At 51.4% G+C, this 27,692-nt stretch overlaps 3 protein-coding genes and 1 long non-coding RNA gene across 7 annotated transcripts; 3 read left to right on the top strand and 1 right to left on the bottom strand.

Annotated features, from left to right (window-relative positions):
• Positions 1-525: 525 nt before the first annotated feature.
• LOC110296820 lies at positions 526-5,079 on the bottom strand. The gene is made up of 5 exons (XR_002378214.2): positions 4,506-5,079; positions 4,124-4,339; positions 3,794-4,010; positions 3,517-3,662; positions 526-1,243 (listed from the first exon to the last, which is right to left on the bottom strand). It is a non-coding gene; the product is annotated as an uncharacterized LOC110296820 (long non-coding RNA).
• Positions 4,534-8,219, top strand: Hoxa11 (homeobox A11). The gene is made up of 2 exons (XM_021165606.1): positions 4,534-5,317; positions 6,717-8,219. Exons 1-2 carry the CDS (start codon positions 4,603-4,605, stop codon positions 6,947-6,949), a joined length of 948 nt encoding a protein of 315 aa, XP_021021265.1. The 5' UTR covers positions 4,534-4,602; the 3' UTR covers positions 6,950-8,219.
• Positions 8,220-9,461: 1,242 nt separating this feature from the next.
• On the top strand, positions 9,462-19,105 carry Hoxa10 (homeobox A10). Of its 3 annotated transcripts, none has more exons than XM_021164338.2 (2): positions 9,462-10,039; positions 17,536-19,105. In XM_021164338.2, the coding sequence occupies exons 1-2, from the start codon at positions 10,030-10,032 to the stop codon at positions 17,808-17,810; spliced, it is 285 nt and encodes a 94-aa protein (XP_021019997.1). In that variant the 5' UTR covers positions 9,462-10,029; the 3' UTR covers positions 17,811-19,105. The 3 variants fall into 3 exon arrangements, with proteins under 3 accessions (XP_021019997.1, XP_021019996.1, XP_029334754.1); XM_021164337.2 differs by lacking the exon at positions 9,462-10,039 and adding an exon at positions 15,386-16,361; XM_029478894.1 differs by lacking the exon at positions 9,462-10,039 and adding an exon at positions 16,773-17,048 and having other exon boundaries at positions 17,536-17,825.
• A 3,837-nt stretch (positions 19,106-22,942) lies between these two features.
• On the top strand, positions 22,943-27,239 carry Hoxa9 (homeobox A9). 2 transcript variants are annotated; one of them, XM_021164339.2, is made up of 3 exons: positions 22,943-24,531; positions 24,705-24,794; positions 25,836-27,239. In XM_021164339.2, the coding sequence occupies exons 1-3, from the start codon at positions 23,973-23,975 to the stop codon at positions 26,072-26,074; spliced, it is 888 nt and encodes a 295-aa protein (XP_021019998.1). In that variant the 5' UTR covers positions 22,943-23,972; the 3' UTR covers positions 26,075-27,239. The 2 variants fall into 2 exon arrangements, with proteins under 2 accessions (XP_021019998.1, XP_021019999.1); XM_021164340.2 differs by having other exon boundaries at positions 22,943-24,794; positions 25,836-27,238.
• Positions 27,240-27,692: the final 453 nt, after the last annotated feature.

Here is a 27,692-nt window from a genome sequence, read left to right as displayed (position 1 = left end):
GGCAGGAGAAAGCCTAAGAAAGGATAGATGGGAAAAGTCAAGATGGGAGACAAACAGGGCAGGAAGAACAGCCTGGGAACAAAACAGGCTTTGAGAAGGATCTGGAGAACGGTTGGACATTCACGCTATGCGGATCCTTCCAGGAACTGCACTGGGTATTTCGGATGGATGCCCTGAGTTAGAGATAGCTGGCCTCCAAACCACCCCCTTTGACAGAAGGTGGTTGATGGAAGGAGTTGATGCTAGGAAGCCCAGAGTTATGCTTATGGTTGCCCATGTGTCTCTTTCTAGTCTCCCTTGAAGTGGCATAGTGCTAAGGAGACTAGCAACTGATAGCTGATAGCGGTCCATCTCAAGGCTCTTGTTGGAATCTGGCCTGGATCAGGCAATCTGGCTACAAGGCCTCCCATTGCCTTTCTACAAATACACGATTCCTCAAAAGCTATAATCACCCTAGGCAGCTTCCCCCGAGGCTCCTAACTACTGCCCATACATCTCCGACTGCAAGGAAAATCAAATTCAGCAGAGGCACCTGAATACACTTTATTCTGATATTCTATCTCAGAAGGAGAGTGCAGCCAGCGCAAGGTGCCTGAATCTCTCTCCCTCCCTCCCTTCTTGGTACTTTTAGCCCGGCGGGAGGAAAACAGCAGCCACCCCCAGCCGCTGTGGGCACTAGTATATACCCTTTAGGACCAAATCAAAAGAAACCTCCGAAAAGGGTTGGTTTGTTCTGCCGATCAAATCTCCTTTCAGCCCGACCGAGGCTTAAATCGTTGGCCACCTCCAAACGTTGCGCCGCCGGGGGGGGGGGGAGTGTGGGGGGAGCCTTGGCAAGGCCCTAAGGGGGTCTGCCTAGACCTTGAAGTTCGGGAAAACGAGGGGAGGTTGAACCGGCTCCCTCCCTCTTTTACAGACACACACGCACCGTCAGGCCGCGGCCACTTCCTGCCTTTGTTTTTCTTCCTCCAAACATTTTTGGCCTCTTGCATTAGCCGCCTTAGGGCTCCGGGCGACGATTAAAAGAAATAAACGTTGAAGAGCGTTTTCTGGAGACAGCCCCGTGCTGTGGAGTTCTTGAGAAAAAGCAGCTCCTGGGAAACCAATGTCCAGGGCCAATGTCATAGCCTTGTCTGCAGCCGCCTCTTCTAGGAATGGAACTCGGACTTGGCCTTTTGGTGTGCTCTTATCCCTAGCTGGGTCTTCCCCAGATCCTGGTGGGCTGAAATCAACCTTGGGCCTCCTGGAAAGTCAAAGAACCAGTTAAGCTCAGAGCAAAGTGAAAACCAAGGACCCTCAGAGACCTCCCTTTCTTCCTCCAGATTTTGTCCGAACCTCAGGGCTGCTCGCACCTTGTACCCTGATACCTGACTGAAGAACATTCACACTACCAGGGCCAAGCAGGACGAGGTTAAGCAAAGCGGCTACTGTTGAGCAGCCTTAGGGATCTGAGCATCCATTTCTTCTCTCTGCTTAGAGAACTAAAAGCAATCGGCAGCTCCAGGCCACCCCCCCCCTCATTGCCATCAAAAGCCTTTCCCTCATCCATCTTCACCGCAGCGCCCCCACACGCTCCCTTCGAGGATGCCCCTCTGGGCACCCCTCTTCTGCAGAGCCTGTCGAATTGCTCTGTCAGCTTCTAGTGAGGCTTCTTCCGCAGTCTTTCCTCGGGAATTTGCCTTGTCTCCTGCTGACACCCATGGGATACAGACCTGCCGGCTCCTATTCAATTAGCCCTCCACGAGATCCTAGGAAGCACTGGCTGTGCAGAACACTGCACAGTGCCGCGCAGCACCGACCTTTCTGCGGGTACCCCTTCTCCCTGGCATCCCGGGAAGTCGAGTTAATTATGAGAGAAGCTGCCTTGTAGTCAGGGGAGGCGGCCTGGCGTCCCCCGCGGCTGAGCCACCTCGGGCCCCACTGCTCAGGCACAAGCTGAAGTTGACTGCCAAAACTGCTATAAAACCACAGGTCTGTCTAGAACTGTTTTCGGTTCTCCTAGACGCCCCCGGGTTCAATTATGGTCTTAAAAGCCCTAATGCAAGTGCAAGAATTTGTTTGCCTTCACCCAGGGGCGGGGCGAGCCCTGCAATGGTGGCGCCTTTGTTATGGCAAAGTCACTGAAACCCTTCATGCATTCCTTTTGTTCGAGGGAAGGGGTATTGAGGACTGGGTGGGCTGCTGGCGAAAGTTTGAGGTAGCAAAACCAACCCAGAGAGCTGCTCTTGTAAGGCCATTTGCAAGCCCACCTCCCTTTTCTATCCGATCTCCTCCAGAAAGACAACCGTGAAGAGACAGATACGCTTGCCTCCTTGGTAACTGATAGAAATAGAAGTTTTTGCTGCAGGACCATCCTGTAGTTGAGATCCTCAGCTTTAGAAGGCCTGAAGCTACCCTTTCCCAACACCCTCTCTCCCTCCTGGATCTCATGCAAACGCTGTGGCAGTCATCTATGAAGCCACAGTGAACAAATATGTCAAGCTGAAGATGCACAAATAATTTCAAGTTCAGCTCTCAGGGATTTCAAGGGGCATGAAAGTTCCTGCAGCAAATCCTGAATAAAGAGTTCATTAAACCAATGTGTCCGAGTAGCTTGATTTGTGATAAGCAGCCCTTGTAAAAGAGGGGGGGGGGTTGGAGCCACATAAACATTAATGCTAATAAATTAGTTTACTCCACTACACAGTAATTACTTGATATTATTGATATTTACAGTGGGCATTCATATGCAATGGTGGGTCATTATTTGGAGAAAATACATAACGAGAGTAGTTCTTTTCCAGAGCAATACATGATTAAATTTGTTATTGAGTCAGTTACAGTCAGCTCAGCAATAAATAAATAAATCGATGTTGACACTTAAATACCAAAGATCTTAGCGTTTATGCTCTAAATCTCCCCAAGATATGTAAATACCTTTGGCTATTTCCTGAATGAGGAAAGGGAAAAAGGTTTTCATTTTTCACTTTAGACTGTTGTGACACCCTAGCACCTTCTAAGAAAGGAGTTGTGGTGAGTCCCCTAGTCTGGAGCCCCATCTCTGCTCAGTTTGCCTAGCTGTCCTGCGCCCTCTTTTTTCTCTTTCATTTTCCCCCAAGTACATCTTCGGTCTTGCAGAATGGCAGTCCTTATTTTATCTTCTTAATCCCCATCTCCTCCTCTGGAGAAAGCTAAATGCAACTTAGCAGCCAAGGCCTCTTTAGAGGTATCTATCTGTACAGCAAGCCGTGTCCTTTTGAGACATCTCTGTGGCCCAAGGTGCAGGCAGTCAGGAGAGCACCTCTCTTTTCTTTGGCATTGTGCTTCTCCTGTGGGCTAAAGAACAAGAATGATGGGAGCTGTCTCAATTTCTGCCTTGAATATCCTTTGCTTTCACTCTTAGGTTTTGCAAGAAAGAAGAGACTCTTTTCTTAGCCAGGGCTCCTTGGGCCAGTACTCCCTCCTTTTCCCTCACAGCTCTGAAGCCCTGAAGCAGTCTGGTGCCCCTCCCCACCCCCACCCCAAGGTGCAGCATACCCAGGAGAAGGCTCCTCAGCGCCTCTAAAACAGCCCAAGGTTCGCCTCAATTGCATGGTTTCCCGATTCGTCAGCTTCAGCAGACCAGGCAGCTTGCGGACCGGTGAGCAGAAGTGCCTCTGGCTCTGAGGAGTCACTCCGAACCCCTACAGGCAGCGAGGAGAAGGGGTTCCTTCAAGGACAGGGTGTGGGGAAAGGAAGTAAGCAGAAAGATACAGGGAAGGTGGAACCCGGGTAAGGCGAAGGCCCTTCCGGACAGCGCGGATTATTGACAAACCGCGGAGGGAAGCCGCTTTGCCTGTTGGCGGTTTGGGGACGGAAGGCACTAAAGCGCTTCGGAAGTGACCGTGAATGAGAGCGTGTAATCAAGTCACCGTGCAAATCGGACAAGCCACGAGGCCGGCACATCCGTGCCGGCGAAGCCTGGCCCCAAATGGGGTCCAGCCAGGATCTGAGGCTGGGGGGCTTCCCAGAGCAAGCCTGTGGGAGGGGGGCTGCGAAGAAGGTGCTGAACGTAAGCCTTCGGATAACAGACTCCGGGACCTGAAGCTATACAATTCCGGGCTTTCACCTGGCCACCCCAGCCCAGATTGTATCCCTCACCCACCGGGGAGTGGGGGGAGGCGTCAGGAGTTGCGCTCTCTTGCCGCCCTCAGAGCACTCGTGGACCAGGACCATGTAGCTGAGCAAAGGAGAGCTGCCCGGGGGCGCACCCCAGCCTTTCTGCGCGCGGGGAGGCCCCCCAGCCAACATGAGTTACACCGGCGATTACGTGCTTTCGGTGAGAACACCGAGTGACGATCTGTTGCTTCCCCTGAGGTGGCTACAAAGAAAGGAAGCCGAGGAGGGAGGGGAGGGGAAAAAAGGAAAGGGAGGGGGGCTAGAAAAAAAAAAGCCGGGACTAGCTCGCGGCTTGTCAATTTCAACATCGGGTCACATGACCAGCACCTCCCTGCTAAGGATGGGGATAGATTTCCACGTCAGCTTACGTCTCCAAATTTCTACTTCACGGATCCGCTTCAAAGAGGCAGCTGCAGTGGAGAATCATGTTAAGCTCGGCTACTGCGGAGAGCCCAAGGTAGCCCAATGATGGATTTTGATGAGCGTGGTCCCTGCTCCTCTAACATGTATTTGCCAAGTTGTACTTACTACGTCTCGGGTCCAGATTTCTCCAGCCTCCCTTCTTTTTTGCCCCAGACCCCGTCTTCGCGCCCAATGACATACTCCTACTCCTCCAACCTGCCCCAGGTCCAACCCGTGCGCGAAGTGACCTTCAGAGAGTACGCCATTGAGCCCGCCACTAAATGGCACCCCCGCGGCAATCTGGCCCACTGCTACTCCGCGGAGGAGCTCGTGCACAGAGACTGTCTGCAGGCGCCCAGCGCGGCCGGCGTGCCTGGCGACGTGCTGGCCAAAAGCTCGGCCAACGTCTACCACCACCCCACCCCCGCCGTCTCGTCCAATTTCTATAGCACGGTGGGCAGGAACGGCGTTCTGCCACAGGCTTTCGACCAGTTTTTCGAGACGGCTTACGGCACCCCGGAAAACCTCGCTTCCTCCGACTACCCCGGGGACAAGAACGCCGAGAAGGGGCCCCAAGCAGCATCTGCGACCTCCGCTGCGGCGGTGGCGGCGGCGGCCACGGGCGCGCCGGCAACTTCAAGTTCGGACGGCGGCGGCGGCGGCGGCGGCGGCTGTCAGGAGGCGGCGGCCGAGGAGAAGGAGCGACGGCGGCGACCCGAGAGCAGCAGCAGCCCCGAGTCGTCTTCCGGCCACACTGAGGACAAGGCCGGTGGCTCCGGTGCGTATAAAGGCAGCGCCCAGCGCTTTATGAAAGGGGAGTTGGGAATCTAGCGCAGCACCGCTGTTAAATTTTTATATGCTGTTTTATAAGCATATAAGGTTTATGAAGGGCCTTTAGGTTTCCCCCAACAAAACTTTGTTATAAAAGGAGGGATCACGTGGCGAGTGCTGAAATTGGCCGTGAAATACCCACCGGCCAAAGCATGCCTGCAGAAAAAAAAATACAACTCCCCTTTTTTCCTTTTTTCCCTTCTCAGCTCCCAAACTCAACAGCACGATCCCCGCTAGAGGCCAGCTCCAGGCTGGGGAGCCGGAGGTGGGCGCCTGTAAATTCCCCCTACAAGGACTTCAGGAGCCTTTGATAGCGGGGTAATCCGGAGATTTTTATAAAAGCCATGTGTTGCGGCGGGACTCCAGTCCCGGCTGGGATTCAAAGGCATCGGCTGTTTAACGATGGCGCTAGGAGCGCATTTAACAGATAAAGTAGCCCACTTAGCTCAAGCAATATATTAAAAGAAACAAATTAACTTAAAGTTGGCCTTTTTGTCCAAAGGAAGCCATTTTCCTCTGGTCCGGTTGCAATTACAAGCCCCCTTCTGTTATTCACAATTGTTTTTAAATCAGTCAAAAGTTGTGTGTGTGTGTGTGTGTGTGTGTGTGTGTGTGTTTCTTAAAGGTGAGGGTGAACAAATGGCTCCTGCCTGAGGCTTAAGGTAGCCTCTCTTTCCTCTACCCTTCCTAAACTAGTATCCCTACCCTGCTGAGGGCCCTCTGGCAATGTGCTGACGGTGTGTTCTGAGTGAAGGCTTGGGTAGGGGTTTCCTCTGCCACCTCCCACCTCGAGAGAGCTGGGAGGCTGGCGGAAAAGGCAAGATCTGGTGATCAGAAGTCAGGCTGACAAAGACCCCTCAGCCGCCCCAGATGTTAAGGAGGGCTAAATCATGGCGGCAAGCAGGAAAGCCTGGGGCCAGGATGCATGCCTTTACTGCCTCGGGAACAGGCGGCCCAGGTGCTGAAGGTGAAATGTCCTCGGGCGGCTGTTTGTTTAGTCTGGCGGGGCAAGGAGCAGCCCGCAACCCCCACTTGCCTCCGTTCAAAGCGGTTCAACCAGCGCAAACTCGCCTGTTGCTGTGAGGAGCCTTCCTTTCAGCTCAAGGGGCAGCCTGAGTCCTTTCCCTGGGGGCCTATCTAGGGAGCTGGCTTTTATCTGAAGCCGGCTCCAGACTGCAACTTGCCCCTGACCAGCAATAGAAGCCTGAAGGCAGGGGCCTGGAAAGACTTTGAAAGGGCCTGGATTGGGCCTCCAGACCCTGTGGCCAGACCTTCTCCAATGGGGGTCCTGGGAGAGGGTTGCACCCCCTATCGCCCTCTCACTCTTTGCCTCTCTCCTTCCTTAGGTGGCCAACGCACCCGTAAAAAGCGCTGCCCTTATACCAAATACCAGATCCGAGAGCTGGAGCGAGAGTTCTTCTTCAGCGTCTACATCAACAAAGAGAAGCGTCTGCAACTGTCCCGCATGCTCAACCTCACCGACCGTCAAGTCAAAATCTGGTTTCAGAACAGAAGAATGAAGGAAAAAAAGATTAACAGAGACCGGTTACAGTACTACTCAGCCAATCCACTTCTCTAAGGCTCCAGCCTACTGGAATTGGGAGGGGGGCTTCATACATGTGAAATAATATGCAGATTTTGCCCTTGACAAGGTCAAGCCACATTGCGACTTGGAAAAGGGGGGTGATATAGGAGAGAGGAGAGGTTTCCTTATCAGAGAGTCGCCCAATAGGAAGGGGGCCTGAAACTCTCTTGGTTCAGATCTCCGTGATTAACCTTCCTAATAGTAATTGAATTCTAAGGGTTGTGAATCAACAGAATGAATGGTTTGGGACCCCTGGTGGTTCACTCTTAGAGCCTGCAAAAGCTTTGGGCTGGGTGTGGTCACTGGGGATTGGGCCCCCTGCCAAACCCTAAGGAGGCCACCCGCTCAAGACCCTCTGCACAGAGCCTGCCCACCCCCAGGTCTCCCAAGTCAAGAAACTGTGTGCCCCAAGCCTAGTTCATCTTGGGGATAGGAGCAAGAAGAAAGGGGAGGATTCCTAGAGATCCAGACTGGGGTTTCTTTCCAAAAGTAATGTGAAAGACAGCTAACTAAAAGGTGGCTGTGAAAAGGGAGAGAGAGTGGGACGGGGGGGGGGGNGTCCTGGAGGAAGAAGAAACCTATCCAGATGTCATTAATATCATCCCACCACTGATCTGCACCCAAACCTGAGCTCCTGGCAGCCACCTTCTGCAGCCTACCTGGGTTTTCTACCTCCCAATGGTGGTGATGGGTCTTCGTTCATGCCCCATCTCAGAGCTGACCATTCCTAGGGGAGAAGACATTGAAAACTCCAGAGGCTGTGCTGGTTCCCGACCCCTCAATCTCTACAGGAAACGCCTGCGGAGGGCTACATCTTGGCAAACTCCTCACCACATTAAGGAAACTTGGATTTGGTGTCTGTCAGGCAGCAGAGCAGCAGGCCTGGCCAGTGGGTCCTTGGCCTTTGGCTGTGAGGGGTGAAGTCCCCCACCACCACCACTCCCAAATCCCTCATTCCTACCCTGCACTCTGTGCTCATCAACTCAGAACTGAGCTTGGAAGCTTCTGGCAATCTTCTAAGAGCTGGAGAGTGATTTGGAGTTATTTTAAAAGATAAATATTATATTATATATATATATTTCCCCGAAGGAACCAAAGCGAATTTTAAGAAGCAATGTAGAGGGGGGGCAGGGATAATAAAAATATTTAAAGGCTCTATCTGTTTACAGTGTTCCAAGGTTAAACTCGCTCACTGCTAAAATATTTGAATGTATGCTTCATACAGGGATGGTGTTCAAAAGACTGTAAATAAAGAAACCATAACGTACTGTGTTCCAATACTCCTTTCCCTATCCCCATTAGTTGACTTATTTGAGGGTGCTGGAGAGAGTGGGAAGGATGTTGGGGATGGTCTTTTTAATCTCTTACAACACTGTGACACTGAGAGCCAGACTACTAAGACCTGAGAATGTCTTCTGGGGAGCCAGGCGCTCTCCAGATGAATCTCTTCTGCCTCCCTGCCTTAAGAAATCCCTGGTGGTTCTGTCTGTAGTGAGCGCCTTTGGCCGGCCCTTGCTCAACATACATTTCCTATACATTTTAACACACAGAGAGACAATAGGGCATACCAAGAATAAAAAGGGTAGAAATTTGAGTATGGAGTCCTGGTGTGACATTTCTCTCTCCCTGTTCCGCTTTTTCCTGCCAAATGTCTCCCCTCAGCTAGCATCCTTTTAGCAGCAAAAGGGGTGAGTTACCACGCCCCTGAGAGGTGATGGAATCAGGATTGAGCTGCAATAGAAGCTAAGCATAGGAAGCCTGAGGCTATATGTCCTTGTGGAAGGCAGCATATTAGGGATGGGATATATCAGGGCCTATGGTGTGAGACCTCAGTCCTTCCAACTGACCTTAGCTCCGGAGAAGGCCTTGTGGGGAATTGCAATAGCCAATGACCTAACCTAGGCTAATCTTGCTCACCTCAGGACTGAATAAAACCCCTCTGGGTGTACCTTGTGAGTCCTTTCAGCATGAGAGATCTGACTCTAGGTACCAAGGCAGAGCTAGGAGTCTCTCGGGAACCTCTAAGAGTGCTTCCTCTCCAGCTTCCTCTTGGTCCCCTTGGGCAAAGAAAGATAGGGACTCGGTCTTTGTTTGCTGCCTTTGAACTTCTGCCTTAAATTTGGACATCACCCATAACCTTGAGGGGCAGGGCAGAAAGGACAGAGCCTTTTGTTGCCCACCCCACCCTCTTTCAGCCACCCAGGCAGACCCAAAGCAGCAAAGAGGGTCTCATTTGGAGAGAGACCCTAGGCTCCAAGAGCCTGCCCTGTTTATTTGTTTGTGTGTTTGTCTAGCTGGCGCGACAGGGGTGGAGAAAGCGAGCTGAAAGGGGAGAGGGACAGACCCTCTAGATGAATGTCTTTGGTTGATGGACAGACACACTGAGAAGCACAAGGGCCCTCCTGGGGGGCGAAAGGGGGCGGGCAGGGAAGCTCGGTTTAGGAAAAGACTTCCTTTGGGATGGTTAAAGATTAACCAAAGTCTCTCAAGTTGCCAGAGCGAGTCTAGCCAGGAGAACTGCTTGCAGGCGGGCGGCGGGCGGGCGCGGGTTTGATTTCTGAGCCCTATAAAAGCCCATCCTCCGATGACTGTGACAATGTGGTCGTAAACCCGTCCCGGGCCGGCCAATTTGCATATTTGGAATGCGCCGCTATAAACCCGGCTGGGGTTTTGCAGCAATTTCTTAGATGTAAAAATGAGATCTCAATAGCAGCGGGTTGGGCACATTCTCTTGCTCTTTCTCTGCCCGGAGCCAGCTTCCTTTTCTGGGCCGCAGGCTGGATCTCCAGCCTTGCCTAGGCTCGCAGCCGCCACGAGATGGCGCACTCCCGATCAATGTCAAAGCCGACAGGGAGCCCGGAACCCCAGCGAGATTCTTGGCCTTTGTTCGCTTCTGATACTAAGAGCAGCACGGTACGTTATTTCACTTGTCCGGCACCCCTTCGTATTCAAAAAAGAGGGGGTCCCCGCGCTCAATAAGTGATTGAGGCTGTAATTTAAAGCAAAGCGCCTTCGTTAGGCCTTTCCGCATCGCGGCGTGGAGAAGCTGCTGCCCCTTGGCAGTGATTTCTGAAATGAGTCAAGGTAAGTGGCCACAAGTTTATCAATTTCGCTGTAGTAGAGGTGGGAATGGGAACGTAGCTGTCGCCTAAGCAAAGCTCCGGACCATGATTGAGTTTCTGGGGTGATGCCCGTTTGCCACCCTCCAACCCCCGCCGTCCCATCGCTCTCTATGGTTTGAAAGCAGTGGGAGGCCTAAGTGGAAAAGTTGTCGGTTTTAGCTCCGTGTGCCAGCATTTCACCCAAGCTTCTCACCACAGGCGATCTTTTGGTTTTGCTGACATTTTCCGATCTGAATAAGTTAGATATGGTCGGAACCCAGACGAAAGGAACTCAGCTGTGCTGGGATTAAGGCTGTTAGGAGAGGAAAGAGATGGTAGGCTAGGGAAAACAAAGTTTCTCCTCGGAAACAATGGGTGGTCAGCATCTGTGGCCGTTTGAGCCGGGTTTCCCCCCAACCCCCGGGGCAGCACGCCAGAGGTTACCGATTTTCTCGATTTTCTCGTAGGTGCAGCCTAGAAGTCTGCCTAGCAGACTAGCGCAAAGCTTTGTTCCCAAAAAAGGCCATTCAAAGAAGTCGCATTTGGTTTTTCTGAGGATGTTGGAGACAGCCCGGTACTGCTGTCTCCAACCGGTATTTGGAATGTAGCATCTCCCTGGCTGGCATTTTCCAACAAAATCCCCTAGCCATTAAAACGAGGAGGGGCTTCTCATCGCATATCTTATAAAAATATACAAAAATATACTGGTAAATATCGTTATATTTGCTTAAATGGCATGGGGGATTAAGTCTGACTCCTTGTTTTTATAAAACAAGTTTTAAATAACCAAAGTCCTTACATCTTGAAGGCCAGATTTAAAACGCGCTTTTCTCCCATATTTAAACTTTTATTTTAACATCTTTTTGTTTGTTGAAAAGTTTCTTTCTTTCCCCAAATATACAGTGCCATGGATAAGTAAAAAATAATTCCATAGAGCGTAGATGCTTCCCCTGTTTGCAAGTGTGTGAGCGAAAATTGTGCTTATGAATCACTAGTTTCCTTAAGCATGGGCTCGTAAGCCATGCCAGGAAAAAAAGAGCAGCCAGAGCAGACACGAGGGCCCACTCTGTGAAGTGCAGGCAGTAGGACCGGCACCTTCTTGCACTCCCTATGAGCCTGAGCTGCTTCCAGTGTTAAGGCCAGAACCAATTTCTTCCCTACAAAACTAATAGCACTGGTACTTCAAAATTTCTGACAAAAGGATGCAATACTTGCCCTGCTAAAGGTCGAGGGCCAGCTCAATAGTAGGATTTAGAGGGAAATTAAAAAAAAAAATTTTAAGGACATATTGAACCTGGTAAACAACAACAAAACAACAACAAAAAAAATCAAACAAACAAAGAGAAAGAAAGAAAACCCCACACATTAAATGTGGAATGTCAACATTCATAAAGAAAAGCAGAAAAACAATGTTGCTCATGGAAAAAATTCTAGTTATTCATAAATATATGAGTGGGAGAATTTCTGAAACTGTGCTAATGCTGGACACATTGAAGCTGTATTCACTTTTCTTCATGAAGCCTCGATCCAGCACTATAGCCCTCTAGATAATCGAGAACCCCAAAAACATTGAGAATGACTTTTGGGTACAAACAGATTTGTTATTTCATTCTCAGGACCTGGATTTATTTATTTATGTATTTATTTTTATTTTTGGTTGTTTTTTGTCTTGTTTTGTCCTGGTGAAAGTTATTTTCGTATTAAGAATGTATTTGGGAAGCTTGTAAGGGCCTACTCAGGAAGAGGAATCTGTTACTAAGTAAAAAGCAGAATAATGGTTACACTTTCTTGATTCATTTGCCTGGCATTTCTCTCGGTGGAGAGAATGTGTGTTATCACCAGGAAGAAAACCGACAATATTTACTCCCGAACAAACACAGACTCTCGAGGTGGCGGCATCGATGTGATTGCTGAACAGGCCTGGTTAAGGCCAGCAGGCACCAAGGGTTTTAGGTCAAAGGCATCCCAAGAAGGAAAGGGGAATTCAGCTGCTAAAGGGAAGGGCAAAGGAGAAAAGAAAGAAAGGGGGATGGCTAGACTTAATCTCTCAGGGATGGTGAATCTCCATAAAGGCAAGGAGCTCAATAAACAGAATATTTTTATTGAGGAGGCTAACACCTCATTGTTGTAGTCTAGGGAGACACTGGAGCCTTCAGGGTGCCTGAGGGATGCCTGGGGCTCCAGACTCAAAAAAGCCCAGCAGGCACTCAGCCCACCGCCACATTTAACTTGAGCTTCTGAGTCACTGTATTTACTTTAAGACAACCACTCCAGGCCAGTCTGCCGGATACTGGGCGGTTCACTGTAGGCTCTCCTGTTGTTCCCTTGCTCAGCCAGTCTCAATGAAAGTAGGACTGAGATCCCCAGTCAGAGAGGGGTTGCTATAAAGGCTTCCACACTTAACAGGAAAAGAAAGGAAACCCTAAATTAAGCACCCTGTTTGGTTTCTTGCTAGGGGAATGTTGAGAACAAAGTAACCGCTTCCAAAAAGGTTGGTGAAGATTCAATTGCCAATGCCATGGTCTGTGAGGCTGGTAGCAAGTGATCCAGTTTCCTCCTCCTTTAGTAGAGGCAGCCGTTGTAGTGTAATGCAGTACTGGGGCCGAGTCGAGTTTTAAACCTTGCTCAGCAAGTGCAGGCTTCTGAATCCCATATAACCTAGAAACCCATTTGGCTATCCTACAAGGCCTTGGCTAGGACTAGCCTAAGTGGCTTGCAGTTGGGCACCTAGCTTATCTTACCAGACAAATAGGCAGGGACCGCTGAGTCCAAGGAGAGCCCTCTAGAGAACTTGAGGGAACGGCTTGGGGTGGGTGATATGAACTCTTTGAAAATGATGGGTCAAATTGTGGGAATGCACAGATGTAGGGGGTTTTGTTTTGTTTTTTACAAGATAAGTCAGAGCTACCCTTGGACTACTCAGAAGGTATCCTGTGACCCTCAGAAGGTTAAGAAAGATGCTGTCTCTATCACTGTCTTTTACTTCATCCTTGTAGCCTCTGTTATCTCCAACACACTCTTCTATGGCCACTGGTTCTTTAAAAACCTCAGCCAGGGAAACTCCTTTTTGCATGAGATCCAGACAGGGATGGCTCAGGAGCCTGGCTTACAGGCCTGCTGACCGACTGGAGCTCCTTTTCCTCAAGGAATAGTCAGCGCTCTTGGGACCCACTTTCCCACATAACAGCTTTCCAGAGAGGTATCAGAAGTGCTGGAGAGCCAAGTGCCTTTTCAAGCAGCCCCAGATTCAGGACATTTCCAGGTGGCACTGTTGAACACAGGAGTTCCACCTATCTAGTGAACAGAGCCAGGACCGCGCACATCAGGAAGCTTAAGGTAGGGTAACAAGGCCCATCTGAGTGAAAATTTCCCTTGGCCTTGGGTACAGAAGCAAATCAGATAGTTAATGGTGTCTCACATAGACCCAGCTTTTATTTTCCAGAGAGGCTGTCTGCAGAGAGCTGCTGCTCATCTGAATTTCTTTCTCTCTTTCCTCTCCTCCCTTGTCTCCTTGCCTCCTTCTTCCCCTTCTGTCCCTCTTTCTTTCCTTATCCCTTTCTTTTACATTTAGATGCTCAGATACCCAGGCCTCCCACCCATCACCTCCAGAGAGACAGAGGTAGAACTGGCAGAGATGCCTCTCGAGTGTTAGCAGAGGCATAGCCTCCTGGGCGTGAGCTTGCCAAGCAGCTGCAACCAACTGCAGCGTCTTGCATCTCCGAAGCCAGAGCCTAACCTCTACCTGGTCAGCTTACCTGTGTCCTCCTCCCTCTCAGAGTGCTATCAGGGTTGTTTTTGTCCTGGATTCCTTTGGGGAGGAACCAGAATATAGCCAACTAAAAAACAAGACTCTCTCCATGCCATTTGCAGAGGTCTGAACAATGTGGTTCAGGGGTCCTGGGCAGTCAGCAGCTCTCTAGTTCCAACTGGAGCTGGCAGGACTGGGGCATCCTGGAGACCCTGTAACCCACAGGTCAGGAGTAAAGCATCCACTATGCAAGCTCCATGGATCCTGCCGGAAAAGGTCACATTTCCTGAGTTTGATATAAGGCCCACATTTGGGGGCTAGCATGCCGCAGGCTGACCATTTTCAATTGCCCAAAGGTAGCACCCTGGAGTAGGACCCAGTGTCTGCTAAGCCAAGCACCTGGGCTCTGGAGTCTCTTATAATAGGGCCCAAACCCAGTTCAGCCTTCTAGGGAATGGACTTCCTCATCACTACCTTGTTAAAATGTGCACAGTATACGACAAAAATGGCTGGGAAAAGGACTGCCCTTGCCATGTCTTTGGGGGTGGGGTGGGGTACAGACAGGTTTGGTCAGAACCTCCTGGAGCCAAGGAATGCTTAGGCTCAAAAGAGATCGTGAAAGAAAGCAGTGTGGCGGAGGTATTTGCTAGACACATTCTCCCAAGGTTTTCCTTCCAGTTCTGCCAACACAGAAAGACCAGAGACCCAAGGCCAGCATTCTAGTCCTCTAAAGGTAGAGGATGGGGAGTATGCGTTTGCCTCTGAACTGTGGTTTGGGAGGTCGGGGGTGATAGTGGTGGTGGTGGTGGTCTCTTGCCAGTCTATTGGTTTTCACCTCACTAAGGCAGCTGTGCAAGGTTGGATGACAGGAGTAGAGAGTGTGAACCGATTGAGCACAGTGAAGGAGAAAAACCTTCACTGACCAGAGGATGGTGTAAGACAGTGCATCGGCCGATGGATTTTGGACAATATTCATTCTTTGTGAGATGTTTGAGGCCGCACTGGTTTACTGTAGGTTCTGGACTGTCCAAAGGTCTTGACAGCCTTAGTACGACTTTTTTACCAGCCACTTTGGGAAGCCAATTTTAAGAATTGAGGCCAGATCCAGGCCCAGAAATGTATAGGATAGCTAGCCTGCTACAGGGCCCGTTTAAATGATCAAGGCGACGGGGACTCATGGCCACTCCATAGCAGACATGGGAGCACCCAAGGTTGGCTGGGGTGCACATCATAAACACCCCACTTGTTAACAGCGCAGGGCCCAAGGGCGCTTCCAAATAGTCCCTTGCATGGGGGGGGGTACAGGTTCAAGAGCCAGGTCCCCCAACCTCCACTTTGAGGCAGCCCCCACAGTTCCGGCCTTTGGGCCATAGGTGTCAGGCGTGCGTCTTCTGGCCCATCAATACAGATTACATATTTATATCAATCGCGGGCTCCGAGGGCGCCCTCAGAGAGCGGGCCCCGCGCCTACGAAACCAAACTGGGAGTGGTCGCGTGGAAACTCTGGCTCGGGATTGGCTGCAAGCGCCCGCCGCGGTGCGGGGGGATTGCTAATCGTATTCAGCATGTTTTGCACAAGAAATGTCAGCCAGAAAGGGCTATCTGCTCCCTTCGCCAAATTATCCCACAACAATGTCATGCTCGGAGAGCCCTGCCGCGAACTCTTTTTTGGTCGACTCGCTCATCAGCTCAGGCAGAGGCGAGGCTGGTGGTGGTGGCAGTAGCGCGGGGGGCGGTGGAGGTGGCTACTACGCCCACGGTGGGGTCTACCTGCCGCCTGCCAGCGACCTGCCCTACGGGCTGCAAAGCTGCGGGCTCTTCCCCGCGCTGGGCAGCAAGCGTAATGAAGCGCCGTCGCCCGGAGGCGGTGGCGGTGGTGGCAGCGGGGGCCTGGGTCCTGGGACGCATGGCTACGCGCCCGCGCCCCTAGACCTGTGGCTGGATGCGCCCCGCTCCTGCCGGATGGAGCCGCCCGACGGGCCGCCGCCACCGCAGCCACAACCCCAGCAGCAGCAGCAGCAGCAGCCGCCGCCCCCGCCGCAGCCACCTCAACCCCCGCCACAAGCCACTTCGTGTTCTTTTGCGCAGAACATCAAAGAAGAGAGCTCCTACTGCCTCTACGATGCTGCTGACAAATGCCCCAAGGGCTCGGCCGCCGCTGATCTGGCCCCTTTCCCGCGGGGCCCGCCGCCCGACGGCTGCGCCCTGGGCGCCTCCAGCGGAGTGCCAGTACCCGGCTACTTCCGCCTGTCGCAGGCCTACGGCACGGCCAAGGGCTTTGGCAGTGGCGGCGGCGGCACGCAGCAGCTCGCTAGTCCCTTTCCTGCGCAGCCCCCGGGGCGCGGCTTCGACCCACCGCCCGCACTGGCCTCTGGCTCGACCGAGGCAGCCGGGAAGGAGCGAGTCCTAGACTCCACGCCACCACCCACGCTGGTTTGCGCCGGTGGCGGCGGCTCGCAGGGCGACGAGGAGGCACACGCGTCATCCTCGGCGGCTGAGGAGCTGTCCCCAGCCCCTTCCGAAAACAGTAAAGCCTCGCCGGAGAAGGACTCCCTGGGTAAGCAGAGCTCAACCGAGGGCTCAAATCAGACGGGCAGACAGACAGACAGACCCACAAGGAAGGAGCAGAGGACCAGGAGCCCGCGCGGCAGCCGTAGGCCTTGGCCCAAGCTGACGGCAGGCTGACCTTCTGAACTTGTTTTTAATATTTGGGCGTGGGGATGCTGTAAAAATCCACGTCCGGCTTAGGGCCCCACACCAAGACGTCCTCAGCTCTGGCCCCTTCTCACCCAGACTTGGGGGATGAGAACACCAGCGAGCAGCCCTCCTCCCGTGCTTGCACTTTCTCGTGGCCCTGAGTACCCCCAAGCCCTGGTCCCTAGCCCAGCCTGCTCATCGCGGCCCACGCGGGGGGGAGGGGCAGGGAGGAAAAGTGGCTCGGTTGCAGATAGCACGGATGTTTGTAAGGCATCCAAAATAAGCAGCCGCCAGAGCCAATAAATAAGCCCATTAACCGGCGAAGTTCGAGTTTACGATCCCCCATGCGTTTTTCAAAGTTTCTGGAGGGGCGGGAGTCCTGGTTGTAAGAAAAAAGAAAAGACAAATTCGGCCGGAACGCTTGGGCCCAGAGCTGAAAACCTAGGAATGGCCATTCCCCTTCTCCTGGAATCTGGTGCTGCCGGGCTTCACACTTCGGTTACTTGGAGGGGCAGGAGCCAAACCCAAGCCCTTGACCCCAGAATCGGTATTTTGGAACTTCCCCATTGGCCCAACTATGCCCTTCTCCTCTAGCCTGGGGCGATCTAGGAGGCTAGAGTAAGCCAGTGGAGCTGCCAGCCTCTCGTCCAAAGAAGCATTCCCTTACCCCAGCTTGGGGGCCGGCAGGAAATGCTTCCCTGCCCCTGGGTGAGAGGCAGAGAAAGGCGTTAAGTTCAAGATGTACGGCCTCGCCTCCTCCGGCCTTTCATTCTCTCAGCGCCCCGCGGCGTGGTGCTAAAACAGGTGCCTGGAAAAAAGTAGAGGAAAATGTAAATTGGGAGGACCGGGTGTGGATTTGAGGCCGATTTTGTCATGCCTTTTTGGAGGGATTTCTTGCAAAAGGAGGGAGGGCATAACCCTCTCTCTATGACTTCGGGCATCCCACTAAATGGGAAAGACCCGGAATTCACCCCCCTCATACAGCCCGAGTGGCCTCGACTTAACCTTCCCCTCTGTATTCTCTTAAACTCCAGGCAGTTCCAAAGGCGAAAATGCAGCCAACTGGCTCACAGCAAAGAGCGGCCGGAAGAAACGCTGCCCTTACACGAAGCACCAGACGCTGGAGCTGGAGAAGGAGTTTCTATTCAACATGTACCTTACTCGAGAGCGGCGCCTAGAGATCAGCCGTAGCGTCCACCTCACGGACAGACAAGTGAAAATCTGGTTTCAGAATCGCAGGATGAAACTGAAGAAAATGAACCGAGAAAACCGAATCCGGGAGCTCACAGCCAACTTTAATTTTTCCTGATGAAACTTCCAGACAACGTCTTTTTCGCTTCCTGAGCGCCTGGACCCATCCTCTGCCTCCAGCCTCTGCCCCAGAACTCGCACCTGTGCCGGAGCTTCTTTCTCCCTCCCACACTCGCCGTCTCCCAGGCCGTTTCGTCTGTGCAGGGCTGGTTTGTTCTGGCTTTTTTTGTTTGTTTGTTTCTTTGTCTGTTTGCTTGGTGTTTGTTTACTTGTTTTCTGGGGGAAAAAGCCATATCGCTAAAATTCTATAGAGGTTGAGATCTTTCTCAGTGTCAAGTCCTGAATGGTCTGGGCTTGCTGCCTCTGGGACCCACTGCTAGGAAAGGGCCCCAGTACTCCTCCGCGGATCTGGTTTCCTGCCCAGCCCTGGGTAAACTTAGCCGGAAGCCCTAAGTCCCATTGTCGGCGCTGAGGTGTCTGGCCTGAGGTCAATGGTGCAAGGAGCCGCCACCGGGTTCGCCAGCCTGGCGTGCTGGGCTGTGTTTAATCAGGGAGTCCAGGCCTGGTTTCTCTTTTCTTTCTTCTTTTCTTCCTTGGCCAAGAGCAGAGTATGGAAGCATGGACATAGCTAAAGGGCTTGACCTGGCTGGTTGAAAAAGTGAAAAAGAAATAATCAGTAAGATTAATTTTTCCTTCTTCTGTAAGATCTCCCAGCTTTAAATGAAAATTAAAATGGGCAAGAGAAGGAAACCTCTCTTCCCGTTTGCCTAAGGTCTTGCTTGCCTGGCTAAAATCCTTCATTCACCTTTGAATTTCCATATCCCTGCTGTTGATAAATAATGCAGGTTTGTTTATACATGTGGAACTGGTGGGTTTTCATCATTAAAACTGTTACCAATTGGTAACACAAGAAAAGCACACCACAATTCTCCCTATTTAATGGAGGGTTTTTTTTTTTTTGCTTTAATTCACTTTTTGTTTTTGTTTTTTATTTTGTAGGCTTTCTGAAATTCATGGAAGCCTAGGTGGGCTGGGGCAAGCAGAAATAAAAATGAGAGAAGGGAGATATTGTTTGGATTTCCTTTATACTGTGAAGTTACATGCATAAAAGGGTCAAACCTGTAGGTGCAGAAAAGAAAAAAAAAACCTATAAATAAAAATCTGTATAAATGTCTATTATTATGAAAAATTGCCAATCTTGTTTAAGCAAATGCATTCTATCGTTATTATAAATGTTAGTTCTAGCTTTATTTACTTCAAAATCTTAAATCAGAATAAATTAATATTGTATTGCTGCTGTGCGTGGAAAAAGATGATGTTTATGTTCTTATAGAATAAAAGCTGTGGAATGAAGCTTTTTAATTTCACCTCTTTTTTGACTTCTTATCTTCACCTTCCATTTTATCCTGTCCACCACTTTTACAACAGGAGGGCTAGCCCGAGCCCCCTGCAATTACTTTAGGCATCTATTTAAATATTACCTAGACGGTCGTAATTTGTCTGGGCCCTATAGCCCTGGTGCCTTAAGGTTTGTCGGCTTTTGTTCAGTTTTATGACTTGCTAGTATATCTGGATTGTGGCTGTCTTGGACCAGTGGTTTCAGTTGAGAGGAGAGCGGCATAGACAGAGGAAGCTAAACAGGATTTCTTTAGGGAGCCCCGGAGAGGCTCGCAGAGGCCAGTTATTTTGCGGGTATCCAGGTCCCAGAAGAGCCCACGCCCGAAATCCGCGGAGGAGGGTCCACTCACGGAGCACCACTAGTGCCTGCAACAGCGGTTAAGTGGACCTGGGCCGAGCTGTCCAGGGTCACCCCCTCCCCCTGCCCGGCCTCCCCCACCTGGCGGTCCTCCGCTAGGCCACGCGTTTCCTGCTCGCAGGAGGGGGGGGGCGACACTAGGTGGGGGAAGGGTCGCGGGAGCGCGCGCCTCAGCGGGCGGGCGCCTAGGAGGGAGAAGAGGGGGAGAGCGAGCGGCTGCGGGGAGTGAGTAGAAGAGGCCGCGGCCAGCCACAGGACCCTGCTCGTTGCTGTCCCCTGCTTTTCTGGTCGTCCAGGGAGGTTCTGTTTGGCAAAGCTGCAGAATCTGGGGAACCCGCCTCACACCGCTGGGTCTCCCCTCCTCTTCTAGGTTTTTTCCCCCTTCCTTTTTATTTCCTCCCTCTTTCTCGTCCCCCCCCCCGCCTCCTTTTCACTCTCTCCTTCTCCTAGGCGTACCTTTCCCGAGCCCAGAGCCCTCTTCATTCACCATCGGGTTAGGGTGGTGTCTGGTACAGGTTGCGGAGGAGGGCTCGACTGGGCACAGTCGCAGGGCTCTTTCCTTGGCGGCGACAGTGGCGGCAGCGGAGGCGGCGAGGGGCGAGGTAACCCTACGCCCGCAGCATCAGAACTGGTCGGTGATTTAGGTAGTTTCCTGTTGTTGGGATCCACCTTTCTCTCGACAGCACGACACTGCCTTCATTACTTCAGTTGAAAGCATCTGTCCTGAGCAGCCCAGGATGGCTAGGCGGGCCATCAAGGCCTAATCGTACCAGGCCTGCGGTGGCAACCTCAGATCCCCATGTGCAGGAGGAGCTTCGGGTCTTCCTCAGCGCTGTGCCACCCAGCCCGCCTCACTGTCGCCGCCCGGCACCTGGCCCGGAGCAGGTACAGTCAGGTTAGCGGCTGATTCTTGGACGCCGGGGGCGTGGTAAGAATTCTGGGCCCCGGGCCATTCAAGGTCAGGGGCGCTCCTTTGCTGTCTGAGCTTTCCATATCCGTGCCTGTGTGGGGCTCTGTCATTTTCCTGCAAGGCTGGGCTGGAACACATGCTCGGCACTGTAATCCCGCTACGAGCAGAGGCAAAGGTCCTTCGCCAGTAGAGACCCAGCCAGAGACCGGAGAGTCAGGACAGCCCGGGGCTGGTATCCTGGCCTTGTTGCTTACCCTTCCTCTGCAAGGGCGCCCTCTACTCTCAGTTGCCGCTGTTTCTTTTACGTATTTTCTATCCTCTTTTCTTTCTTCTTTCTTTATTTTTTTCCCTTTCCCTTACTCCTTCCTTTTTTTTTTTTTCTTTTTCTTGCATCTTCCATCTTTCTGTCCAAATCTGTCTCTCCGCTTCCATTCCAAATCGTTCTTCCGGAGGGTAAAGGGCTGGCTTAGAGAAAGCTTCGAGGTTTCATTTCCCCCCCCTCGGTACACAGTTTTGAATGTGCTAAGGTGTGCATAAGGGAAGCTGTTCAGGTCCGTGTTTTCTGGCCTGGTGGGCCTCTGCGCAGACAAGGCCTCGGTTACGATCACGACCGGATGGCGGCGGCCTTGCGTTAGCGGCTGCCGGAGAGATCCGGTGAGGGGGCACCCGCGGCGTCTTTGTGTGCCCACATCGAGGGCAAGAAACCCTTTGCCAGCTCCATTGGTTCGGAAGTTGGAATCAGGGCTGAATTCCTGCCTAGGTTCTGTGGCGCCCGACTACTGAGAACGCTTCAGCAGGCAGCTTCTGACGCGACTCTGCCAGCTTTACGGGTCCTAACTCGGGCTTTGACCGTGATGAGAGAGCCTCACCGGGTCCAAGGCTTGACTGCTCGCTGGCTTGCTAGCCATTTTAGATTCAGAAAATGTCCTGCCTTGTGCAACTGAGGGTTTGGGAAGGGAGACCTTCCCAGGTCCAATATATTTTAAATGAGTGAAAACAATCCCAAATTCAAGAACAGGGAGGGCACAAACTGGGGTACTGGTACTAAATTGTAATCTAAGAAAACCAGCCTAACGACTCTTAATACAGAAACCTGAAAGCAAACCACCCTCTCCCCACCGCCAACAACATAGGCACTGCCCTAAACCGCAGAACTCTGCTTCCCTTCCCGGCCCAGGCTAATGCCCGGGAATTGTTTTCCTTGCTCAGTCAACAACCTGTTATCTGAGTGACCAGTACACCAGGCTCCCTCCAACTCTTCTCTGCCATTTTCTGCATCCGGGTATTGGGTTTATTTCAAAGACCAACGTTTTTGGAAGATTCTCAGTTGAGCATGAGGTGTTGTGTGATTGCATCCATTTATTATTTCTAGATGTGTATACAACTCGGTACACATCCAAAAGAAAGCAGAAATAAAAACCTGTGTACTTTAGGATCAAGTTTCTAGACTCACAAGGACAACATCTTTTATGAATTTTTTCCCCTTCGGGCCACATGTAACCAGCTGCTTAATACTCATTACCTACTTCTTTGTAATTTTTCTATTTTGAGATTAAAGTTTTAAAAGTATTTTAAATTAATAAATAATGATATTAATGATGATGGTGATGATACATATCTTCTCTGAATACAAAAAAATGAGAGAGTCAGCCAGGAATACTCTACCATTTACAGTTAAGAGCAGAGTTCTTATACGCCTGGGTTATTGCTTTAATGAGAACCTGAACCTCAGAGGACTACCGGATATTTAGAACACCTTGGGTTGTGTTGGAGGTGTGTGTGTCTTGGAGGAATTTGCAGGGAAAGGAAAAATATTAGGGGGAGGGGACTGAGGCAGTCATGACAGGCCACATCCAGTTCCTGGTGCTGACCACTTTCTTCTTTCTGTGACAAGCAAACAAGTGGGGTATGGATCCCAGGAGCTTCCCAGCCCCTCTCTGGTGGAGAGACTAATATTTGGGGGGAATTTCTGTCTCCTGAGACAGGAATCTGTCAGAGTGTTGGAAAGTGTTTCCTTGAACTATTTCTGAGGAAGAAAGCAAAAACAAAGATGGAAATATCTCGGGCCAGCAGTTTTGTGGATAGTGAAGTAATGAGAAACACACTCTTGGAAGGCACAGAATTCACACGTGAATTTAATTACACAGTTTCTAAGAGCTGTTGCTTTGTGTTCCAGACTGGGATGGGGCCACCGCCCCTCCCATTAACAACAGTGGCTGTGGCCTTCTCACTTTTTTTTCTCTCATTCCCAAAGATTCTAAGGGGTGAAAAATAACATCCTCCATTTGACCAAAGGATGAGATTAAAGTCAATGTTCAGTGTTCCTCCCGGGTTAATTTGTAGCACTGGACTTGAGCGGTAGTCGGCTAGTTTTGACTATGGGATCTCTGTTGTTCTGTTTCAAGGATAACCAAGGCAGGGGTGCTGGAGATAGGGAGAAAGGGGTGAAGGGAGGGAGGGGAGTAACAAAAGAAGGAAAAGGGGAATGGGAGGGAAGGAAAGTGGGGTGATAGAGGAATAGGAAGAAAAAACAGAGGAGGGAAGGATACCAGAGCGGTTCATACAGGGCCCAGAAATGGCCACTCTTTTAGGCGAGGTGACCCCTCAGCAAGACAAACACCTCTTGATGTTGACTGGCGATTTTCCCCATCTCCAGTCTGGGGAGAGGGACTAGGCATACAGATGATGGAGCTTAGAACCCGCTGGCTAAGGAATAAAATTCGCTGGGCAGTTTGTGCTCAAAGATGTGGGCCAGGGCGCTTGTGACACAATCAGGGCGTTTGTGACACAAACCCTTGAGGGTTGCTGGCAGTTCTCTCCTTGGCGGTTGCTCTGTGGGCCTTCCCTGTGGAGCAAGGGTGATCTGGCCGATGTGCAAGCGCCTGGCTGGCTTTCCAGTCTGACTAGGGTCGGTAGCCCATTTTAGGTGGTTGTATCATCGACGGTGCGTCGCGACAGGGGCGGTGGTCACTCTGTTTGAGGTGGAGAGAGCCTTGTATTTGACTTTTCGAGGCCGGCCCTGGGGGCGCGCGCGGGCGGGGGGCTCACATCTCTGAGGACTGCAAGGATTATTTACAGGGTATTCACCAACCAAACACAACAGTCTAATTTAACCTTTCCAAGTCCTCATAAATTTTTACAGGGAGCCGCAGCGAGGCAAACGAATCTGTTGGTCGCTCCTGACTTTCCACCAGCCTGTGTGGCTTCCGAAACAATAACTCCTTATGAAATATCATAAATATAGATTTAAATACAGTGGAGTGAGAATGCGATTTGGCTGCTTTTTTATGGCTTCAATTATTGTCTAATTTTATGTGAGGGGCTCTGCTGGCCGTGCTCACACGCGGGACCCGCGCCTTCCTGATGGCGTGATTAATTGTGATATAAAATAGTCCGCTTAAGAAGTGTGTGTGTGTCTGGTATGTGTGTGTGTTGGGGTGGGGGTGGCAAGGGAGAGTACAGAGGCAAGGCCAGATTTGATCTTTTAATCTTCGTTGGCCACAATTAAAACAAACCAGATCGTGGAGCTGCGCGATCCCTTTGCATAAAAACATATGGCTTTTGCTATAAAAATTATGACTGCAAAACACCGGGCCATTAATAGCGTGCGGAGTGATTTACGCGTTATTGTTCTGCCGGGCGGACACGTGACGCGCGTGGCCAATGGGGGCGCGGGCGCCGGCAACTTATTAGGTGACTGTACTTCACCCCCCCCTGGTGCCACCAAGTTGTTACATGAAATCTGCAGTTTCATAATTTCGGCGGGTCGGGCTGGGCCGGCCAGGCGCGGGCTACTGCAATGGCCACCACCGGGGCCCTGGGCAACTACTATGTGGACTCCTTCCTGCTGGGCGCCGACGCTGCCGACGAGCTGGGTGCGGGACGCTACGCTCCAGGGACCCTGGGTCAACCCCCAAGGCAGGCGGCAGCGCTGGCCGAACACCCTGACTTCAGCCCTTGCAGCTTCCAGTCCAAGGCGGCGGTGTTTGGTGCCTCGTGGAACCCAGTGCACGCGGCGGGCGCCAATGCGGTGCCTGCTGCGGTGTATCACCACCACCACCACCCCTACGTGCACCCCCAGGCGCCCGTGGCGGCGGCGGCGCCGGACGGCAGGTATATGCGCTCCTGGCTGGAACCCACGCCCGGTGCGCTCTCCTTCGCGGGCTTACCCTCCAGCCGGCCTTATGGCATTAAACCTGAACCGCTCTCGGCCAGAAGGGGTGACTGTCCCACGCTTGACACTCACACTTTGTCCCTGACTGACTATGCTTGTGGTTCTCCTCCAGTTGATAGAGAAAAACAACCCAGCGAAGGCGCCTTCTCCGAAAACAATGCCGAGAATGAGAGCGGCGGAGACAAGCCCCCCATCGATCCCAGTAAGTGTCTCCTTCCTGCAAACCGGCCGCTGCCTCCACGCAGGCCACCAGGATCTACCAGCGCGTCAGCTTTCTCTCGAACCTGCCTTCGTCCTCGATGGGTGCCTCTGGATCTAGGGCCCGAGAACCAGAAGTTGGTGTTTGGAACACCTCTGATAGGGGCCCCAAGTCCAGAGAACTGTGTGGAGCACCCGGGCCGGCTAGGGGAAAGGGAGGAGGCTGCTGCAGTGAGGGGGCGGGGCGGCCGTGCGAGTAGAGCGGAGACCCGCCGCCCCTCTTCTAAGCTGCCCTGGCCTAGGACAGACAGACTTTGGGCGGTTCTTCGAAAGCAGCGCAGAGAAGTCTTTTGTGCGGCTTGATTGTTCACAAACTGTGGCAGCAACGTCAGCCGGGCAATCTGACCCGGGACGTTTGGGGAGACCTCTGATTCCCTCCATTTCTTGCTTTCGGCCGGTGGCGGCGGAAATCCTGCCCAAGATGAGGATGCGGGCTTTAGAGCCACGAGGGTCCCTTTGCCAGATTTATTCAAATAAAGTGGAGATGTGATCAAAGGCCCTGGGGCATCCTGCCTTCCGCGTAGTTCCCACCGCCTTCCGGGAAGGTCAAATAAAGAGTGGGACAGTTGCAAGGAAGCTGGGAAAGGAAGACAGTTGGAGAGAGAGAGAAAGAGAGGGAATGAGAGAGGGAAAGAGAGGTGGTTAAGCTTGCCACAAGAACTCAGGGCAGCCTGCTCTTTTCTTTGCTGGCAAAAAAAAAAAAATGGTTTCCAAATTTCATCCTTTCACAATATGCAGACTGTGGGGGGAAGAAGAAGAGGGGACGGGAGAAGAGAGGAGAAAGGAGGGTGGAGATGGGAGGGGGAGCTGAGACTTTCTCGGCGCTGTTGTAAGTGACCCTCCGTGGGTCTGTCTGCCAGGGCTTCATTATGTTTTCTCTAACCAATTCAGCGGCATCCTGCACTTCGGCCAGAGACCCCCAAGAGGCTCCTTCAGACCCAACCGGGATGCTCCTTCTAAACCCAGTGTCTCTCTCCCTCCGCAGATAACCCGGCTGCCAACTGGCTACATGCTCGCTCCACTCGGAAGAAGCGATGCCCCTACACAAAACACCAGACGCTGGAACTGGAGAAGGAGTTTCTGTTCAACATGTACCTCACAAGGGACCGCAGGTACGAGGTGGCCCGGCTGCTCAACCTCACCGAAAGGCAGGTCAAGATCTGGTTCCAGAACCGCAGGATGAAAATGAAGAAAATCAACAAGGACCGGGCAAAAGACGAGTGAGCCTTTTAGGGGCTCGTTTAAAAAGAAAGAGAGCAAGCTAGAAAGAAAAAGAAAGGACTGTCTCCCTCTGTCTCCTCTCCTCCAAACCCAGTCTGCACCACCCGCACAAAGGAGCTCTAAATCCCAGGCCTCATCTCCCCACTGGCAGTCCGCGCTCAGGCTGGCTCCTAGGCCTGCGGCTTTAATGGAGGAGGCACTGGGTATTGTAAGCTTTCCATTTTTTTAGAAGGCACACACACACAAGGGAGGGCATTAGCGCTGTTGGCTGTATGTGCTAGCTTGTATATATATATATTTAAAAAAAATCTACCTGCTTCTGACTTTAAGCAAACGGAAAGAAAACTACCTTTTTATATAATGCACAACTGTTGATGACTGGCTGTATAGTTTCTAGTCTCTGTAGCTAATTTAATTTGCTCTTCGTGTGGCAGATCATTCTGCCAAAATACTTGAACACTGTGTTTTATTGTGGTAATTATGTTTTGTGACTCAAACTTCTGTGCTGGGTGAAGTACCCATTGTGATTGTGGAAGCTAGAATTCAATTTGAACTCAGGTTGTTTATGGGGGGAGAGAAGCTGTGGCATAGAGTATAGCTCTGTAGTGGAATACGTCTTCTGTGTAACTAGACTGTTAACCTACGATTGATTGTAAACTAGCTGTAAGGATTTCCCAGTGAAATCAGATTTGGAAAGAAAAGGGAGAGAGTTCTCCGGGATGCATAGATTCATGATGTATCTACTTTTGAAATGTGGGTTTCTTCATCTTTACGTTCTAGACTCCAGTTTTGTCCAATGTATATAGAATCTCCATATTAAAGAAATATTCATAATCAGAAAGCTTGAATATTGTTTTTGCACCAGAGGAAAAGTGAGGAAATTCGGAGCTATACGTGTGTGCAGAGGGTTACTACCTATGGGTTTACGCTTAATTTTAATTGGGAGAAAGTGAGTGCTTGTTGTAATGGAGTTAATTTTATTGATAATAAATTATACACCATGAAACTGCTCTTGGGCTACTGTAGATTTGTATCCTTGGTGAATTTGGGGTTCCCATCGGATTGAACATACACTGTATATTTTGCAATAGTTACCTCAAGGCCTACTGACCAAATTGTTGTGTCGAGATATTTAACTTTTGCCAAATAAAATATATTGATTCTTTTACGTTGTGCGGCTCTGCTCTTTGCACCTTCTTTTTCTAGGTATATTTTCGGGGGAGGGCTGAGGTGAGACTGATAAAGCCCTAATTCGGTCTCTCTCACTGGAACCAGCGGTAGTTGGGCCAGGCCTAAGCACTCCCGACTCAGATGGTTGCTGGTAGCTAGGAAGCAGAGGCGGAAAGCTGGGAAGCCCAGCGGCGGAGCAAATAGACTCGGATCTATTTGCCAGGCGACCAGAGAAGCATCAGAAAGCTGGGCCTCGCTGGGCAGCAGCGGTGGAAAGTCCACCCTTTCATTTTGGCTGCCTCCAAAAATATTCCCCAACCCTGGACTCACAAAAAAAGGACTGAAGCCTTTGGAAGTAGGGTGGTCGAGTTGAGGGCTGGAAGTCAAGGAGCGGAGCGAGAAGACTCTCAGGAGGCAGGCAGGAGCCACATGTCCTCGGCAACGAGGCTGC

The sequence above is a fragment of the Mus caroli genome, chromosome 6 (assembly GCF_900094665.2).
Source record: "Mus caroli chromosome 6, CAROLI_EIJ_v1.1, whole genome shotgun sequence".
Classification (NCBI taxonomy): Eukaryota; Metazoa; Chordata; class Mammalia; order Rodentia; family Muridae; genus Mus; species Mus caroli.
Note: the sequence above shows the minus strand (reverse complement) of the source record. Positions and strands in the feature narration are given on the sequence as shown.

What these genes read in the sequence shown, in the direction of transcription:
- Hoxa11 (XM_021165606.1), top strand. Translation starts at nt 4,603, where the DNA reads ATGATGGATTTTGATGAGCGTGGTCCCTGCTCCTCTAACATGTATTTG. An exon ending in GGACAAGGCCGGTGGCTCCG is followed by an intron (nt 5,318 to 6,716) that starts GTGCGTATAAAG and finishes CTCCTTCCTTAG; the next exon opens with GTGGCCAACGCACCCGTAAA.
- Hoxa10 (XM_021164337.2), top strand. Translation starts at nt 15,386, where the DNA reads ATGTCAGCCAGAAAGGGCTATCTGCTCCCTTCGCCAAATTATCCCACA. An exon ending in GCCGGAGAAGGACTCCCTGG is followed by an intron (nt 16,362 to 17,535) that starts GTAAGCAGAGCT and finishes CTTAAACTCCAG; the next exon opens with GCAGTTCCAAAGGCGAAAAT.
- Hoxa9 (XM_021164339.2), top strand. Translation starts at nt 23,973, where the DNA reads ATGGCTTTTGCTATAAAAATTATGACTGCAAAACACCGGGCCATTAAT. An exon ending in GCGGCGGCGCCGGACGGCAG is followed by an intron (nt 24,532 to 24,704) that starts GTATATGCGCTC and finishes GTTCTCCTCCAG; the next exon opens with TTGATAGAGAAAAACAACCC. An exon ending in CAAGCCCCCCATCGATCCCA is followed by an intron (nt 24,795 to 25,835) that starts GTAAGTGTCTCC and finishes CTCCCTCCGCAG; the next exon opens with ATAACCCGGCTGCCAACTGG.